The sequence below is a fragment of the Ictalurus punctatus genome, chromosome 29, assembly GCF_001660625.3.
Source record: "Ictalurus punctatus breed USDA103 chromosome 29, Coco_2.0, whole genome shotgun sequence".
Classification (NCBI taxonomy): domain Eukaryota; kingdom Metazoa; phylum Chordata; class Actinopteri; order Siluriformes; family Ictaluridae; genus Ictalurus; species Ictalurus punctatus.
The window spans coordinates 4,238,443-4,258,442 of NC_030444.2; the positions used below are offsets into that span (position 1 = coordinate 4,238,443).

The window sequence follows — 20,000 nt, forward strand, 5'->3', positions numbered from 1 at the left end:
GTCGCCGGTACCCGTCGATGAAATTAGCATTGATGTAGTCGCCACCTGGCTGACCTGAACATCAACAGCAAGAGAAGAGACTGGAGAATTTCATTCTATAGCAAGCCATCATAACACTCTATAGGATGAAATGTTCATCTCAGGATTTAGCGACACAAACAGTAATTACTGGGACCTTTGAACAGACCCTAATAACCATTTTATTTCCATGCAAATACAACGAGGAAATTATACACCATTGACCTCTGCACTAAATTAATTCCAAACTCTATTAAAAAATGTTACACACACACTAACATATATATTCAAAAAGGCCATTACACAGTGGTCACACACTCACCATCGCTGTTAGACAGCGCCACTCTGGTGTGGTCGTAGGCAATGACATTTGCATAACGGTTCTTTGGTTTATTAATGTCCAGGTTTGAGTGCTCCCAAGAGAACTGCTGCCCAGGGTCAATAGACTAAACGTGGAAAAGTGCCAAAGACATTACAAATGACAAATGATTACGCTCTTAAACATAGCCTTCATACATTTTCGAGTTTATTTGCATAAGCATTCGCCTCTACTGTTTCTGTGAAAGGTATCAGTCAGCGTTTGGTTACTATGTGTGTGTGTGTGTGTGTGTATATATATATATATATATATATATATATATATATATATATATATATATATATATATATATACACACACACACACACACACACACACACACAAATAAACACACACAAGCGGTCAAAAGTTTAGACACATTCTTTATTTAATTCCCCCCCCCTACATTTTAGAATAATAATAAAGTCATCAAAACTCTGGAGTAACACAAAATGGGAATTGTGTTATGGGAATTATGTTGTGATAAAAAAGCCAAAATAAATAAATAAATAATTTAGTATTTTATCATCTTCAGAGTAGACGCGCTTTTTGTCTAGAATTTCCAGAAATGTATTCTTGGCGTTTTCTCGAGCGATTTCTTGAGGAATTTCGCCGAGATGTTTTTTAAACAGTATTGAAGGAGTTCACACCGACGCTGGACTCTTATCCGCTGCTTTTGGGAATATTTCTCTCCGAGTCGTCCGTTTAAAATAAAAGATTTTTTTTGTAAATAAAATGTTAGTTTTCTAATGATAGAAATGAATACGTCAGCACGGTTATATTTTTGTCTACGACACCGATTTCACACATTTAATCACAGATCACAGTTTTAAGATCGTGAGAAACATTTCCACAAACTTTTGACCGGCAGTGTACATATATTTACCAAACTTTGAACATTCCACACAGCACCATTAAATTCATTATTTAGTCAGAGAGGCAAAGAGTAACTGTAAAGGAGATGGAAAGTATAGCCCAGACACTCCACAAATCTGGGCTGTACTTTAAGAGTGGTGAGAAGAGGAGAGGAGAGAGGAGAAGAGGAGAGGAGAGAAGAGGAGAGAAGAGAAGAGAAGAGGAGAGGAGAGGAGGAGATAAGAGGAGAGGAGAGGAGAGGAGAGGAGGAGATAAGAGGAGAGGAGAGGAGAGGAGATGAGAGGAGAGAAGTGAGAAGAGGAGAGGAGAGGAGAGGTGAGAAGAGGAGAGGAGATGAGACGAGAGGAGATGAGAGGAGAGGAGAGGAGAGGAGATAAGAGGAGAGGAGAGGAGAGGAGAGGAGAGGAGATGAGACGAGAGGAGATGAGAGGAGAGGAGAGGAGAGTAGAGGAGATGAGAGGAGATGAGAGGAGATGAGATGAGAGGAGAGGAGATGAGAGGAGAGTAGAGGAGATGAGATGAGAGGAGATGAGAGGAGATGAGATGAGAGGAGAGGAGATGAGAGGAGAGGAGATGAGATGAGAGGAGACGAGAGGAGAGGAGAGGAGAGGAGAGGAGGAGAGGAGAGGAGATGAGATGAGATGAGAGGAGAGGAGAGAAGTGAAGAGAAGGAGGTGGTTCTCCAATCTGAGGAAACCAAAACTGAACTTTTTGCCCTTGGCACAGTGTGATATAAAGTTTGTCAGAATTTCAGCAGGTTCATCAGTTTGAGAGTGCAGTGAAGCGCGGTGAAGCGCGGTGGGGGAAGCAGGGTAGCATCATGCCATGGAAACGCTTTTCCTCAGCAGGAACTAAAAAAACTGCCGACAGGGCGATACTAGAATCAACACTGCCAAAGCTCGACTGCAGTGGCTCAAGACCTGAATCAAAACCCAGATTCAATTTGACGGAGCTTATGATATGAATGAGAATTCATCGGCGCTGCTCTCTAATCTGTCTAATCTGCCAGAGCTTGAGCAATTATGATCGTCTTGATAAACTACCGAAGTCTACCAGTGGTCCTCTTTAAACCTTTCACATTGAGTTTCTGGGCCAGCGGACCTTTTATCCCTTTAGCTCGTTTCTATTCGACGAGCACGTGATCCGTTGAGCTGTGAACAATCCTGCTAGTATACGCCTCTGTATACACACGCTTCTAAGAAGATACCGTTAAACCCGTTATGTAGAACTGCTCATTGTTATGACCTTACCTCGTACTCCTGAGAGAACCTCAGGCTCTCGTTGGCTTTCTTCCTCTCTATGTAACCGGGCAATTCTGAGATAGGAACTGGAGGATGACTGGTCATACCTGCCAATCAGAAAGCACAAGGTTGAACAGCCCACACACACACACACACACGCTACGCAGTGATAGAAGCGGTTATGGTTGCATTTAGTGACGTTTCCTGATGCATGAGTGAAAAGAAATTCGTTTGGTTTTTCACAGGAACCAGAAAGCGGCCTCATCATCAAGTAAGGAGGAAAGAGGGAGTAGTTTTGGCAGGGTGTCATGGCGTAACCGTGCGCTTCTGTGTTTTAGTCGTCAGTGTATTAGCACTCCAGCTAGACCGTTCCGTTATGGATGACATTAGATGAGAGTTATTTTGGTGTTCGTCTGTTTGCATGTCTTCAGCTCTTAATGAATTCATCAGGAATGGGTTAGTCGTGTCTGTGCTTGTAGATGGACGTTAAAAAGAGAGAAAAATGAACCACCACGACTAACTTGGTAAACGACGATAACCGGAGGAACGCAAACCTAGAAGGAGAGAGCATAACTAAGTGGGTTTATAAGTATGTAGTGTGTGTGTGTGTGTGTGTGTGTTACCCAGTCTGGGAAAAGCGTGTTACCGGGTGTAGGGAAGTTGATCCTGCGGAGCTCCACGGGGTCTGAGGGATGCTGGGAGCTCATAGCTTTGCCACTACTCGGGAAGCTGCACTTCCTGCCCTCTAATTCCGCCCGCTTCCTGCACAAGGAAATCACAAGCACAATATTTTCCCCTGACACTATTCTGCATTTCATTCGCAATCTTTACGATTCCGTTTGGTATTCACCGACCTGTCCGGTTTGCTGGGTTGTATCCACGTCATAGGGAGAGGAAAAAAAAAAATGAATACTGTTAAAACGGTACACGCTGTGCGTTCAGACATCAAAGACATCCAAAGCTCCCTTCTTTAATCGCTCTTCTCCCTCCCACATGCTTTTGTATCCAAACCCTCTACTCTCATTTCTGTCCTTCGTTTCACCTCTTAAACAGAAGGATGAGGATGACTATGCTGATGATGAAAATGACCGCCAGGACAGGCCCCACCACCCAAAGCAGCCCCTCCTCCTCGTCCACGATTGGCTGAGGCTCCATGTCTGAGAACGCCACGGCGTCCGAAAACGGGCTGGTCGAGTACACGGTCTACAATAAACAACAAATAAGAAATGATCAAGGGGATGAGAGGAACAAGGAGCGTGAGATAGAGAGACAAAACGAGACAGAGAGAGAGAGAGAGAGAGAGAGAGAGAGAGAGAGAGAGACTCACATTCTGTCCTAGCTCTAAAATGGCCAGCACGAAGCAGACATACTCCTGACCGTGGAGAAGCTGACGATTCAGGAACACTCCGTACACACGCCCGTCTCCCAGCTTAAACTCGGACGGAAGGTTCTGGAAGTAGGCGCCGATGTACGGCTTCAGTTCGGCCTGCCTCCGTAAACGCACCGATCGGCTCGAACCGTTGATCATCCTCAGTAGCTGAAACAACTATCATTTTATATGATGTATAAAATACTATAAAAAAAAAAAAAATACGACGACTGACGAGCTGTGGAGAAAAAGTACCTCGTCTAAATTCATGTCATCTGGATCGCTCCACGGATTCTGGAAGTTTCCTCCTCTCTGCCTCTTCAGTGGGACGACGACGATATAGAAACCCCTACGCGGGTTAAACAAAAAAATAAACATCAGACCTCGCATGGCTACGAGAGGGCGTTCGCACGAAAATAATTGACCGTAAGACCTTTATTGTATTATTTAACAGCAAACAATCTGATGATGATGCCAAAAATGAAAGACTTAGTGCCTTCCTGGTAGCGCATTTATACCAACCACCCCAGATCCTTGATGGCGAAAATAACTGCCAAAATAATAATAATAATAATAATAATAATAATAATAATACTAACTATGTTCACATTCTACTGAATTTCAGAATCAGTGGAAACACTTCCCTTAAGTTCCCGTTATCTGTGCGCTAATGACGGGGACTAGAAAGCTAATGAAACTACTGAGTATGTGATTTTTATTTCATTCAGCTGGGAGTAGTGAGAATAGTGATAACCATGATAACAAGCACGATTATCTGGATATAGGACAGTAACAGACGGATGGTGGATGAGGCGGTCTGCTTTACGGTTTTAACCATGGGAACAGTTTCGAGTGCGTGTACAGTGTGCTTTGACAGCGTGAGGCCGACCTGACGGGGGCGTGTGCGTGCACGGACGGCAGCTGCAGTGTGGCTGTGCTCTCGGAGCTGCTCTTCTCCACCAGCTGAGGTTTTCTGGGCAGCAGGTTCGGAGCGGTCATGGCGTCGGCACGGTGCTGCAGACCCTCGCTGCCGTCTGCTTTGTTGCTCAGGAGGAACGTGTAGAGCGACTGCGGCTTTAACTCGGAGACCCGCTGCAGCCCGAGACGCCCGTCGATGTCCAGTCTGCGGCCGTCGCCGTATGAGATCTGAGCGATGGGGTGGACGTTACGTTACATAACAACGAATAAGTTCGATTATTGCCTAAACATTATGCACCGTTCAGTATTCGGACCATGAACTAATGTTCCATGGCATCCTGAAGAAGGCTGTGTAGAAGAAAACGCATAGATCTATCCTTTTAATAGCTTTTAACGATTTCGCTCAGGTAATTAAATGCTTTTTACTTCACCACGTGAGGGCCTTGCAGTATTTCGTCTTTGATGTTAATAATAATTTGATGGTTATCTCCAGTTTATCCAATGAGCACCAGTGGCTACATATAGACCCCCGTGTAGCACTCTCTGCTTCTGTTGCTTTGTAAAAATGAAACACACACACACACACACACACACACACACACACACTGACTGTGTTATACTCACGGTGAACGTCGAGGGTTTGTTCGGTGAGGTTCGTGGCTCCCAGGCAAGCCATACTGAACTCTTCATAGCAGCTTTCACACGGAAGTTCACAGCAAACACTTCAAAAAAGAAAAAAAAAAAAGAGAAAAAGAACATTGTTCACAGTTTTGTCGCAGATGCGAGACTCACAAAACTAATCAGGAGATCCGGCTGTGAAGCCAGCGTGATTAAGAAGCGCAGGAAATCTCGTCCTGATGTTTACGCCTGTCGCTTTTACTGACACTGCGAACTCGTCCGAGCGAAATTAGCTTCCTACCTGCGGACCGGCGCCAGAGTTGACGTCAGATCGGTTTTACATTTGTGGGGGGGGGATTATTTATTTTAAAATTTATATATTTATACACGGCTAGAGAACACGACTTTGGTGGACTTCACCCTCCCAAAAACAACGCTACAGGAAGACAGACCGACATGGTGATAAACACACAGGGAGAAATGTAAGTGAAAGGAGTAAATCTCCTTTCTGTGTTAGTGACTGCAAGTCTTTGATTCTGGGGTACTTGGGAACCACCGATCCATGAGTACCGCGTGGTCGCTCAGCAACAGGAGGTTGCCGTGACATGCTCGCCGACGCGGAGTTCAGAACTGCCATGTCGACGGGGAGCCCGACGCACCGCAGGGGCATTGTGGGATACAGGAAATGAAGTAATAACCTCCTCACTGATCAACCCAGGCCACCGAAGTGAACGTGTCCGTGACTCACACCTCGTCTTTGCCACGTTCCGTGGCAATGCACTGAACAGAATGACGTAAAAACCTCCGTTTTCCCCCAGGACGAAGGGGCGTGGCCGAGCTCATCAACAGACGTGTCACTTCCTGGTCAGAGGGAGTAGGTTCTGAAGGGGTGGGTTTGTAATGTGGGAGAGTACTGTAGGGTAGTTAAATTCAATTGGTTCATTTTTAGAACACGTATATAATGATGATGATGTAAGGACATTCAGACAAGAAAGAAAACGACAAAACTAAAGCACGAAGACAGATCACAAGCGTGTCTACGGTGATAAGGTGACATCATAATATATTACATTTAACACAAGCATGACGAGACTATCTCTAGGTTCACGTCTGCGCTCAAGCACAACCGGACAAACGGAGAAATATTTGACAACAAACTCACCTTTATCTCCTCCAGTCGAGCTTTTCCGCTCGGCCTCCTTCTCCCTCTCCTCATATATCTATTAGATATTTTCCTTACGCCGTATTTTACCCGACTCGCCGAAATGAGCTTGGCTTTGCGCGCCACTGCTGGGAGCCTTTTCTTGTTTCTTTTAACTCAGCATGTCAAACAGACACGCCATTAGGAAGAAGAAATGCCCACAGTGGAAATTTTCTAAGGCCGGCGCTTCTGACTAGGCCGACTCGGTTTTCCGACTGCTCTAACACTCATCACGCGGCCCATGAACGCCTTGATAATTCACCGGTGGGTGTAATCAGGTGTAATCAGAACACAAGGTCTGGCCATCGATGCTGTAGCTCATTCAGCCCATACAGATCTAACACGAGGTCATTTTGGGAAGTGTTACTATGTGAAAATGGCGATTTTATGCGAACGGGTCACAATAACGTCGAAATGTGTCTAAATGTCGGGTTATGATTCTCAGTAAATCTAGTTGTTCTATTAGCCAGGTGTACCGCATTGTATCAAATATAACAATCAAAAATTTTACGCAACAAGGAACCAGAGATGGAAATAAATTAGAGAGGCTCTTTGTATAAAGACGAAGCACGGTCTAGTTGAACCGAAGAAGCTTCAAAAACAAACCCAGCTAAGCGGATCGGCATGTGTCTTGGATTTACATGGAGTTGATGTAGAATCATTTCGGGGGAAGGGGATTAATTTTTAATCTAATAATTTAGAAATAAAACACAATGGGGCTGTTATAGGAAAATAATTCATGGAAAGGTGGCGTGAAGATGATTATTTTCCAGTAACTGAAGTGCTTTATTGCTCTTAGACCGCAGCAATTTGACAACGGCAAAATTCGTGTATTAACTAAAGAACTAGACGTCGTGACTAATCCCCCTCGGAACATGCCGTAGGGAGCGCTGCATGGACGTTTGGGCTGACGTGATCACTCGAGACGTTCCGTTTTACTTCCTGGTTCTGCCTCAGAAGCTGCTGGCCGTCCGTTCTTTCAAACACACCTGCTTCCCATTCTCACACACACTCGGTGCATTTGAGCGTCTTTCCTGAACCAACAAAATTCAAATGACAAACAAAAACACTTTTTTTTTGGGGGGGGGGGGGGGGGGGGGGGTAATATTATTATTAACAGGGGTGTGTAACTTTTTATAACCACTATACTTCCTTTTATCACTTACATTATAGCAACTATAAACATTCATTCATTTTTAATAACCGAGTGTACTTTCCTTCCCCACTGTGGCTACTTGACTGGTCAAACGACTTTCTAATTATCCCTGAAAGTGCTGAACTGCCACAGTTTTTGACTCTAAAAACATTTTCTGCTCACATTTGAACACATTTTGTATGTGTGTGTGTGTCGGGTGTGTGTACATACGGGATTGTGGCGTTTGTATGCTGAGCTCGCCGGTGAAGGCCCCCACGCCGTGTTTACTGCGCGCCGCTAACTGAAAGGCGTAGGTGGAGAAGGGCTTCAGGTTCTTTAGCACGTAGCTGGAGCTGGGTTCGAACACGATCTTCTGCAGGAGAAAGAGAAAGAAAACTCAACGTGCGTACGTCTGTACGTGTGCGTGTGAGGGGGTGTGTGTAAATATGCTGTACGTTACACGAACGAGTAAAAAAAAAAACCCATCAACGTCTATGCGTTTTCTAACGTTCGTCTGTAAAGCCCGTCTGTACTTCTGATCGATATCGTTAAAAGATTCCTGCCATTCAGGAGGAGGTCAGCGGAAACAGCTGTGCAGCTGTGATCCTGGTTTGCCGTGTTGGTTGTTGGGGTACCTCCAACATCTCATCCAACTGTATCTGTAAGGAAGTAAACTTTTTCCCACCACTCTCTTTACTACGTTCCCAAGATATATTCATTATTATTCGGATTTGATTAATTCACCAACCCAAAATAGCTCACTCATTTACTTAATGAATTCAATGAACCTGCCTCCTGACATCAGTTTAGGATTGTGTGGCTAAATTCATTTGTGCGTTGAAGAAAATGCAGAATAATGGGATGCGCTAGATCAAGTGCTCTTTTATAACATGCTCGAAGCCATAGTGTTCAAATTCGGACAGATTGGTGTGATAATTACAACTAGGACCGCTCATATAACCGATATAACGTACTAGATGCCGATTAGATCGTATACCGTTATATCGTATCAGAGTTTTCCAGTTTCATTTTTATTGAACATTTCTGCTGAACTAAGCATTTCTATATTGTATCAGAGTTAATGGCAAAATAAATACATAAATAAATAACCTGCCTCTGTCTTCAGATTTTTTTTTTTTCCCTTCCTGGCAACCTCGGAGGCATGAACTACACCCCGCTGATTTTAATCATCTTAACGGGACACCAAAAAAAAAGAAAAAAATTTTAAGCAGTCGTGTAAACCGACTCGGAATACAGGGAACTTTCCCCCAGGTAAAAAAAACTGCTGTAACTTAGACCTGAATACGACCCTGAGTGTGAGGAGTAGTGCGTAATTCGAGTAAAAGTAGTGCATTTTTACAGTGTGTGACTATATTATATCATCACCCCGACAAACTTATGATCTATATTCACTTTCACTGTTCGTGTATTATTGGGCTGGACAGGTACAGCTTGCCTGCTCAGGCTGGTCTCCGAGCCTGTATATGAGCTCGTATCCTATGATGGCGTCGGTGCCACTGTGAGCTGGAGGAAGCCAGGAGAGCAGTACGCTTGTCTCGGACTTCACCTCTGCTTTCAGCTCAGTAGGCTGGGAAGGAACTGGAAAAGAAGACAGCGATGTGTCGTCATTGATGGGGAAAAAAAAACAAAAAACAAAACCCTGAGGTCTGTAAGTAATTACACAGTGAAACGTTCTTGTTGCCGTGACTCTGTGTAAATTACAGCATGGCAGCATTCATTTGAAACATCTGTATTAGGGGAAGTTTAGTCCTTTCGCTACACATCCCCCAAAGGTCAAGATTAAAACACACACACACACACACCTCCAGTCTTGGCAATGATGTGGAGGTCATTGGAGAGAGGACCATCTCCTACTGCAGTAAAAGCCAGAACTCTAATGTAATAGGTCTTGTTTGGTGTGAGATCCTGTATCGTCAGGAAATTCGCTCCACGAACCATCTCCTTCTCCCATTGGTTGACTGACAACGACGGATCAGACGTGTAGTAAACCCGGTAGCCGACCACCTGTCCGTTTGCCTCCTCTGGCTCCTCCCACTGCACCATTGCCGTGGAGACACTGAGCATGCGGCCTCTGACTCGGCGTGGCGCCGAGCTCGGGGCTTGCTCTGCCGTGCGAGCTTCTACCGTAGGACTCGGTGGTCCGCGGCCGATCGAATTCACCGCTATGACCCGGAAATGATAGTGCGAGTACGGGCTGAGGCCGCCGACGCTGTACCGGGTCGTCGCCACGGCGTCGATCTCTTTAAAAGGGTCGTTGGAGGAGGTGGGTCGGTGCTGGATGACGTAATAGGAAACAGGAAGTGGGTTTCCGCTGTCCCACATTAAGGTTATGCTGGTGGCTGAACGCTCCATGACGACCGGAGCACCTGGAGGATTCGGGAGGGCTGGAAAAGAGCGCAAATGATCTGGTTATTATCTTCTACTGAACCATATAGAACCTTTAAGTTTTTTCATTTAAATCAATTCTGGTGGCTTATTACACATGCGCAGTTCAAACCGTAGAACCCTAACCCTAACCCAAATCCCTACAGAGAAGCATGGTGGTGGTAGCACCATGTTACAGGGATGCTTACAATCATTTTCTGAGCCTGACTGCCATTTTACAATGCACATAATGGTGTGAAAAATGTACATTTATTGGGGTAAGTACATAACCATAGCCACCAGTTCATGATTTTATCAATGACAGCAATCCTAAAACACTATTCTCTCACATATTCAGACATTTTATTTTGTCTATATATTTTGTCGATACATTCTGTGTCGGTCTGAATGTTAAGCTCGCCTTTGACTGTGATCTGTGCAACTGTTTCGATAACGCCGAGAGTCGACATGGCCACGCAGGTGTAATTGGCTGACTGGCGCACGTCTGTGAGTTCTAGCACGTTCTTTCCGATGGGCATGTCGTCCTCCGGGGTCAGGTCCTCCGTTCCGAGCATCCACTTGACGTACGGCATGGGAACGCCTATCGCCTGGCATGTGATGTTCACCCCTCCTCCGGGCATGACCTCGTAATCCATGGGCGGCACAGAGAAGCGTGGAGAGATCCGGCGCACTGGCAGAGTGATCGCAGATCAGTTAGCCGAACTACAGAAGGGCTCGTCATCATACTGACTAGAATTAGAGTTCTACGTAGAGCAGTGGTTCTCAAAAGTGCACCTTTATAATGTTACATTGAATCCAACTAAAATAATGAGCCTAACATTCAAACAGTCGGATAATAAAATACGCGTGTAAAATCAAAACAGTCGTAGACGGCTTTGACCCACTGCATGTACAAAATGGTTGTACTTCATGTAATTAAAAGCCTGTCATGCGTGGTTAATGGGCTTAGACATAAGCAGTAGTAAATTCTAGATTTAAAGAGTGATTACGCTCGCGTATACAGGATTAGGATTAAATGTGTGCACAGGACTTACCGTCTCTCATCTCTGAAGAGAGGAAGAGAAGCGGAAGAAAGGCCAGGGAGAGAAATAATAACAGCATAGGGAGGAAGAAGAAGAAAAAAAAACTCATCTCAGAATAGAAAAGTACTAGCTCCAGGTGGTGAGCAACTACAGAGATAGCAAGAGCACTGAAAGGCATTTAAACACACACAGTGCACTTTTCCTAATTACACCATTTCCACCAGTTTATCCGTCGAAATCCGTTCAGTTGCAGCAGGAGAAAGCTGCTGGATCGGTCCGAACGTTCACGTACTGATGTTGTAGAAAGTGTTACAGAACCCACCTCTGACGTAGAGGTTAGCGGGTGTTGAGTAACGCGTCCCGGCGCTGTTTGTAGCCACGCACTCGTATTTGCCTTGATCGGTTTCTTCACTCCGGTCAATCTGCAATGCACCTGAACACACACACACACACACACACACACACACACACACATGCAAACACACAAACACGCACATACATAGGATAGGAGGATTTTGTTTTTCTTTCAAGATACACATTCAAAGGTCTCATTTTCGTTCATCAAATCTGGTCTACTGCCTAGCGTGCGTGCGTGTGTGTGTGTGTGTGTGTGTGCGCGATGTTCCTCACATACTCAAAGGGTTAGATTTAATAACAACCAACAGTGTAACAATTGACAGATGTTCACCGTTAACAGTAATAAAATGCTGCTTTGCAAAAAAAAAAAAAAAAAAAAGAAAAAAAGAAAAATAAGAAAAAAAAAGGGGAAAAAAGTGAAGTTCTGTTTGGAATTTTGAATTTGAAATAGTAAAAATATTAAGGATTTCAAATTCATTCAGTTCTTTTCATTAGTGGATGCACAAAGAAGGCCACAAAGAAGAAGTTAACAAAGAAGTTAAAGGGAAAGAAGAAAAAAAAAACTTGCATTAAGTACCACAGCCTGCAGCTCTGAGTAAAAAAAAAAAAAAAAAAAAGAAAAGAAAAATCAGAAAGACGTTCGATTGGAAAGATGACGTTTGTGGAAGGTGTCCGAGAGGAAAATTGCTGAAAGATGAAATGAGGCTTCATTAGAGATGAGGAATGCATCCACAAAGGGATCAGGAGAGTGTAAAAAAAAAAAATTATCCAGATATCAAGAAAAAAAAAAAAAAAACGGTCAAGATACAGTCGAAAGGCTCATGGATTATCCACTCGTTAATCTTCATATACGGACATGTTCTCCTTTCATTTACTGCTGCAAATCGCTATCTATATACCGGAGCTCACCGTCTACCGGATGAATAAATGTTCACAATAAAGAATTAGTCGCATGTTCGACTTCAGGAAAGTATCATGATAATACGCTCAGAACACAGTGTGGTACGACTAATACGACCCCTAAAATCGACAGGGTTACGCAATGAAAACTAGAATGTGATGGTCAGACAATGACGAGAGCCAGAGAGAGAAAGAGAGGGAGAGAGGAGAGAAGAGAGGGAGAAAGGAGGAGTAAATAGTAACAGGTTGGTGAATGGGGTGGTTAGATTTAGACTCTTACCTCTGATTGGTGTACCCCCTGGATGGGTGAGAATGAACGCAGATGAGAGATTAAAGAAGAGAGTTAGTGCAGCGAGAGCGAGAGAGAGAGAGAGAGAGAGGGAGAGAGAGAGGGAGAGAGAGAGAAGGAGAAAGGGCATGTAATTCGTCTTGTCTTAAGTGCTAAATGGGTCACTGTTAACATAATCCCTCCACTTCTATATGAGTTTGCATATCTGCATGACAGAACATAATAAAGGCGGGGGGAGGGGGCGGGGGGGTGGAGGGGAGGAAGCAAGAAGCAATTCCCTTCCTGGGAAATTTTTCCGCAATAATATACAGGGCTTAACACTCAAGACAGGCAGATTCACACCCACGGAGGAGAGGGGCTGAAACGAGGAAGCCTCGAGGTTCGAGGGAGAATCCACTGGAACATTCAGCGAGAAAAAAGAAGAGCGATAAAAACGTTGGCAAGCTAGACAGGGACAGGAGAGAGAGAGCGAGAGAGCGAGAGAGAGAGAGAGAGGGGATAGATGTAGGTACTCTGATGGTAAGGGGTGAGAGAGTGAGCCTCTGAGTGAGACAGTTAGGGAAAGTGCGAGTGACACAAGTTAAGTAGCACATGTGAGGGGGTAGCACTCGGGTGAAAATGACTACCTCTATGTGATGGGAGTGTTTATTAAAAGTGCATAGGGCGTAGCTTTGTGTGTGTGTGTCCAGAACAGGTGTGTGTGTTTTGTATGTCTGTGTAGGGTCAGGCTAATCATACTGTTAGGTGAAACATTACGTATCATGCAGTTTACTGAAGCTATACTAGGAGAGTGCGTTATCTTAGCAGTGTGTATGTTGTGCCTTAAAGTAACTGACTTACCAAAGGACTCTGTCGATCAAAACATAGAGAGAGAGACAGCACATGCATCACTTTAACGAAACGTTTACAGGATAAAACAGTGTGTATGAGACTGTGTGTGTGTGCATATGAAAAAATAAGACCAGAACATAAACAACAAAAATGTTCATTCAGAGCTCATACATATAACAGACACGTACGTATTAAAGATGGGATTATTTCTTTCTTTCTTTATTTTTTGTCTCGTCCTCATTAACACGAGTCGGTTTGAAAACGTTTACGCATTTCCCCAAAACGGTTTCCTGTCTACGAAAAACAGTGGCCTTTACGTCATTTTGTTCATACAAAAACACGCGTTCTTGTCTCGCTTTTACACTTCTACGTCATCAGATTGAAAAAATTCAGAATAAAGGAAACAGTGCTGCAGGAAGTTCTGATGATGTCCGGATTGATCCGAGATGCTTTTTTTTTTTTTTTTTTTTAAGAGGTTGAAAACGCTTTAGCGTGCACGGAAAGGAAAAGATCAGAAAGGATGCGTTTTTAAATTTAGCCGTGTTACTGTGGATTCGGACTGAACAAAAATAAATGTAATAAAATGTTTTAGAGGTCGAGCGATTGATCGGTTTGCTGCAACTATCGTTTATCGGCAAAAATCCACACCGATAGATTTTCCTGCTTGCGTCTGTTGTGGAGCGGCTGACAAGCGTCTTCTGTCGTTAGCATACGGTACGAGAGCGGCCTCTAGAGGTGAAATAAAAACTATCACTGACTAATTTTGTCGTGTTATTTGAAGTGTTTTAATCCATGTTGGATCTTTTATTTCCTTTAATATTTATTAATAGTTAATATATATTAATATTTATTTCATTTTAAAAAGTACAGTCAGTACTGTTTATTTTGGTAATATAGTTCATCAATATTTTACTTTAAGTGTTATGTTTACATTCAGTATCAGTTTTAAATTTTTTCGGTTGATTAATCGGTTGTCGGCAGGTCGGTATCGCCCGACTCCGTTATCGGTATCGCTCGACCTCTAATACTGTGCGCTGTATAACGTCTGCGTGAGGCTGTAAACTCCTCATGCCGTTCCGCGTCAAAAGTTGATTATTTTCCTGTAGCGGCGGCGTATTATTATTGTTGTTACTATACAAACGATAACATACGTATACAAACACATTAACATACATGTAAACGTGTGATCTGCCTTGCACTCGAATCTACTGTTAGAGCTGCTGTTATAGAAAATGAATCAAACTTTCTGACCAATCAGAACTGAGAATTCAGCAGCATTGTGGTATAAAGTCTATTATAGTTTATTTTTTTGTTTTGTGGAAAACCACAGACACTCAGTGCGTTTACATGGACAACAATAATCCACTATTAACCCGATTAAGACGATACTTTGATTAAGAAACTACCATGTAAACAGCTATTTTTAATGACCTTAATCTGATTAAGGTCATACTCGAAGTAAACACAAATCGAATTAAGACAGGTGGAGTATTCCTGTTTTAGTCGCATTATGGATGTGTATTACAGACATCTTAATCACACTATTAACGTCGTGTGAGAGTTTTCACCGCATTTTCTGACAGGACACGATCACACACGGCAGTGCTCAACATTTTACGGCGAACAAGAGAGTTCGGCTGCGTCCCAAACCGCGTACTTGCCTACTATAGGCCTGTAGTGGGGAAAAATACATGTATCTCGGCTACTAAATAGACGGTAAGTACACGGTTTGGGACGCAGTCCACGGCTTCAAGCAGTCGTCTATTTGCACGTACAGCATGACAAATAATTAATCGCACTTGAAGCTAAAAAATTAAATAAAAACACCCAAAACTGTATACGGTGCCATAACGAAGACCAACTGTATGTTGATACGTGAAATTCTGGAGGGACGTCGGACGGCGTGGCGCGGTGACGTAATGACGTGTGCCGTTAATCTAATTATGTTCTATAACATGTAAGACGGGAACATGACGGGAGTGTTCTAAAAGCGACTCATGTAAACACCTTAATCAGAATATTATCTTACTCAGAGTAAGGTCAATAATTAGATTACTGCTGTCCATGTAAACGGAGTCATAGTCAGGATATGAGCAGCTGGCGTTGTTCTCAAGTCGACGGACACTACAGAGAGGAGCGCTACGTGAAAATATTTAGCTACACCAGTTCCTGAAACGTTCCTGACCTTCTATAAAAATCTGAGACTAATATTCTGTTAGTCTCTTTCACACGCGCATGTTTAATCGTGCTTTTTCATCATTCTTTCACTTTTCCTTTGCGAAAATAATTCAACATTTTCCCCACACTTTCTATGCTCGGTTTTCAGCTGGGTCATGAAAAGGAAACACGTGAAACATGATTAAAGGATACAGTGGTAAGGCAAAGAGTAAATTAATTGAACAAATTTACCACTTTAGTGTCTGAAATGTTACTCGGGTATCTACGGTTTCTCTTAAAGGCCTTCGGGATTGTCTGGATGCGTTCCCTGGCTTTAAAGCTAACTTTAACTTGTATTTAAAAGTCACATTTGTCTTGACGTGACTTCGTTATAAGTCGTGCATTGCGTGTTAACGTGTGCGAGTTTCTTATTCTTGACAAAGCATTCAAATCTTTCTAAGATAAACAGATAAGATTCTTATAAGAAATATATCATAAATAATATCGTGTGTGTTATTCAAGCACGGTTCATCTCGATTCTTAGCACACACAGAAGACCACAGACGCAGCTATGCTGGAAATGAAATTTAATATCGTTTTTTGAAATCTCTTTTGAACCTCGACACACGCTCTCCTTTTGCTCAACTACTCATGATCAACCTAGAAGGACAAAAAGATTAAAAACCGACACGTGATCGTATAAAGAACAGACGTATTCAGGCGTGCGTTTGTGATGACTGATTATTATAACCGTTCGCTTGGTCCCTGACTCTTCATCAAAAAGCCTAAGGAAGAGCTGAGATTAAATCCGGCTAACTCCGTACCTGAGCGCAGCTGTTTGATGCGTCCGTGAGTGTGTGTGTCGATGGGAAGGAAGTCCTTAAACCAGGTGATCTCTGGGTCAGGAGTGCCGCTGGCTGCACACAGCATGGTGGCTGTGCGAGAGCGTTCCACCACCTTGAGCTGAGGACCCATATCTATGGACGGGAAGCCGGGAGGAAGCAGGTCCTCTGTAATACACACACACACACAGACACACAGACACACACACACACACACACACACACAGACACACACACAAACATACAAAACACTCTTAATGCTGTTGGGAGCTGAAATTTTCTATCAGAACGCCAATGAAATGCTTTAGTGTAAACTAACAGTCCCCCCTCCCTCTCCCCCACCCGAGCATCACATTTATACAGAATGAAACAATTCAGCAGTGAGGTTTAATGAATTGTGTTTAAATGCGTATTATTTATCGGTTAGTGTTTGGGATTCTTTCTGATTTATTGTTGGATGTGTATCTGCGCCTTGACGCCGTTTGTATAAATGTAGCTTCTGGTCGATTGAACGAAATAAACAAGCAGCGTTTTGTGGGTTTGCTATAAACCACACGTTGTAAGATTTCCACGTCGAGATCCACGTGATCGCTTAGATCGCTGTAGAATGGTACAGAGGTATGACGACGTCTGAACCCCTCGAACAAGGGGAAACGATGTAGGAAGTTGCTTGGCTGAAATGTCTCTTCTACAAACCACTGTACAAACAGAAGTGCGTTGAACTTTCGTGGAAACGCACCTCCCCCATACAGATTTATGAACTTGTCCGGGGTAGCCGAGCCGAGTCGGCTGAATGATGGTCGGTGATATAAGTCTCTTCTTTATATGAATGAACACGTGAGCTCACCGCGCAGCACCAGGAGGCTAGTGGAGGCGCTGATCTCTCCGGCCTCGTTAGACGCCACACACTCGTATATAGCCTCATCACGTGGGGTCCGCAGCGGCTGCACGCGCAAGACTGAACCGGAGCCGTCCTCAAACTCAATCACCTATACAGACCGAAGGTAAAAGAGAGAGAGAGAGAGAGAGAGAGAGGGAGAGAAAAGGACAGAGAGAGAGAAAAGGAGAGAGAAAGAGAGAAAAGGAGAGAGAGAGACAGAAAGAGGACAGAGAGAAAGAGAAACAGAGAGACAGAGTGAGAGAAAAGGACAGAGAGACACAGAGGACAGAAAGAGAGCAAGAGAAAAGGACAGCGAGAGAGAAAAGGACAGAGAGAGAGAGAGAGAAAAGGACAGAGAGGGGACAGAGAGAAAAGGACACAGAGAGAGAAAAGGACAAAGAGAGAGAGAGAGAGAGAGAGAAGGACAGAGAGAGAAAAGGACAGAGAGAGAGAGAGAGAGAAGGACAGAGAGAGAAAAGGACAGAGAGAGAGAGAGAGAGAGAGAGAGAAGGACAGAGAGAGAGAGAGAGAGAGAGAGAAGGACAGAGAGAGAAAAGGACAGAGAGAGAGAAGGACAGAGAGAGAAAAGGACAGAGAGAGAGAAGGACACAGAAACAGAGAAAAGGACAGAGAGAGGACAGGGAGAGAGAAAAGGACAGAGAGAGAGAGAAAAGGACAGAGAGAAAAAAGGACAGAGAGACAGGGAAAAGGACAGAGAGCGAGAAGAGTACAGAGAGAGAGAAAAGGACAGAGAGAGAGAAGAGGACAGAGAGAGAGAAATGGACACAGAGAGAGAGAAAAGGACAGAGAGAGAGAAGAGGACAGAGAGAGAGAAATGGACATAGAGAGAGAAGAGGACAGAGAGAGAGAGAAATGGACAGAGAGAGAGAGAGAAAAGGACAGAGAGAGAGAAAAGGACAGAGAGAGAGAGAAAAGGACAGAGAGAGAGAAGAGGACAGAGAGAGAGAAATGGACACAGAGAGAGAGAAGAGGACAGAGAGACAGAGAAAAGGACAGAGAGAGAGAAGAGGACAGAGAGACAGAGAAAAGGACAGAGAGAGAGAAGAGGACAGAGAGCGAGAGAGACAGAGACAATGACAGAACCAATTAGTGAGAGACCATGTTTTATTGGCGCTCCTAACATTTTTACACATAGAATAGTTTTAAAATGAGAAACTAAAATAAAACAGTTAAAGTACAGTGAAACTACAAGAAGATAAGCAAGGGATTACTTATCTGGACAACAATAACTTCAATTTCAAGAAGAAGAGTGTAAACTCTTTCAGACCTAATCATGGGCTAACGGAGCAGGAGCGGCTAAGCTAAGAAGAGAAATAAAACTGATAAAAAATAACAAGTGTTTCATGACTTCGAGGATCATTTCTGCTTAAATCACCTGCAGTAAACAATGAGGTAAGAACCTCCAACTAAACAAAACAGCCACAGAACTATCTAAATAATCAAATTTAGCTTCTCCGCTAACATCCTAGAAACAAAACGCAAGCCATGGCTGATGCAATGAGCGAGAAAACTCCGCCCCCTTGTCATATCCTATCCAAAAGAACTGAAGAATGCTCAGGCTAAGAAAGCCAACAAACACAAACTACTGAAAGAAAACCCAGAGAGCAAGTTTCAGTCAAACAGGAACCAAAACCATCTCAGATCTCCTGTATAGTGACAGCACTTTTCTGATTGTGAATCTCTACCACAACAGGACAATCATGTTCCAGGCAGTGAAGCCAGTCTCAGCTCTGTCCAAGATGACTTTAACACCATAAAAACCCTGAGGGACAGACATGGGGAGAAGGAGACCTGAACCTGTCAAAGACACAAGAGGTGGAGCAGGGGGAGGAGCTCTCACCACACTATAGTGCAGCACAGGACACGCAGCTGGAGAGGACAGTGTCTCAAATCAGATAGAGCCTTATCTTCAAGAAGCTGAGCTGATAGAGCTCGAAGAGATGGTACTCTCCAATCTTCTTCCTACAGAACCTTATTAGCATCTAAAAGATCAGCTGAGCCTTCTAAAAGAGGAGTTCAACACCTCACTGCTGGAGCGGAGAGTAGAATTTCAAAAGCTCCCAACAACACAGAGACAATCTAATCTGAGGACTGATCTTAATGTAGTAAAAGAAGAGCTCTACCTTAGAGACAGACAATAAACAGCCTGAGAGAGCAGCTGCAGAGACTCAAAGCCAGTGAGCAGTCACCCAAAACAGCAGAGAATAGGACACCTCACAATCAGCTACCAAGCCCCCATCTAGTACCATCAAACCCCCAGCCCCAGTCACAAAACCCACAGAATGAACCACCAAGGCCCCAGACAGAGACACCAAGACCCCAGAAAGAGTCACCTATACCCCAGAAAGAGCCACCCAGACCCAATACAGAGCCACCCCGACAGAGCCACCTATACCCCAGACAGAGCCACCTATACCCCAGAAAGAGCCACCCAGACCCCAGACAGAGCCACCAAGACCCCAGACAGATCCACCCAGACCCCAGACAGAGCCACCCAGACCAAAGAAAGATCCACCCAGACCCCAGACAGAGCCACCCAGACCAAAGAAAGATCCACCCAG

At 43.9% G+C, this 20,000-nt stretch overlaps 1 protein-coding gene across 6 annotated transcripts in view; it reads right to left on the reverse strand.

Annotated features, from left to right (window-relative positions):
- Positions 1–20,000, reverse strand: part of ptprdb (protein tyrosine phosphatase receptor type Db) — an 86,570-nt gene that overhangs the window by 14,795 nt on the left and 51,775 nt on the right. For 2 of the 6 annotated variants that reach the window (XM_053677475.1, XM_053677476.1), the window contains 18 exons: positions 17,386–17,527; positions 16,521–16,706; positions 11,485–11,595; positions 10,541–10,810; positions 9,558–10,139; positions 9,191–9,333; positions 7,966–8,107; positions 5,405–5,502; positions 4,752–5,008; positions 4,118–4,211; positions 3,821–4,039; positions 3,536–3,696; positions 3,348–3,359; positions 3,140–3,255; positions 3,015–3,047; positions 2,503–2,600; positions 341–464; positions 1–54 (listed from right to left, as the gene is read on the reverse strand). The exon at positions 1–54 is cut by the window's left edge and continues 122 nt beyond it. In XM_053677475.1, the coding sequence (XP_053533450.1) occupies positions 1–54; positions 341–464; positions 2,503–2,600; positions 3,015–3,047; positions 3,140–3,255; positions 3,348–3,359; positions 3,536–3,696; positions 3,821–4,039; positions 4,118–4,211; positions 4,752–5,008; positions 5,405–5,502; positions 7,966–8,107; positions 9,191–9,333; positions 9,558–10,139; positions 10,541–10,810; positions 11,485–11,595; positions 16,521–16,706; positions 17,386–17,527 (2,842 nt within the window). The remainder of the gene's footprint in view (positions 55–340; positions 465–2,502; positions 2,601–3,014; positions 3,048–3,139; positions 3,256–3,347; positions 3,360–3,535; positions 3,697–3,820; positions 4,040–4,117; positions 4,212–4,751; positions 5,009–5,404; positions 5,503–7,965; positions 8,108–9,190; positions 9,334–9,557; positions 10,140–10,540; positions 10,811–11,484; positions 11,596–16,520; positions 16,707–17,385; positions 17,528–20,000) is intronic. The other 4 variants (XM_053677477.1, XM_053677480.1, XM_053677479.1 and 1 more) reach the window with 4 other exon arrangements.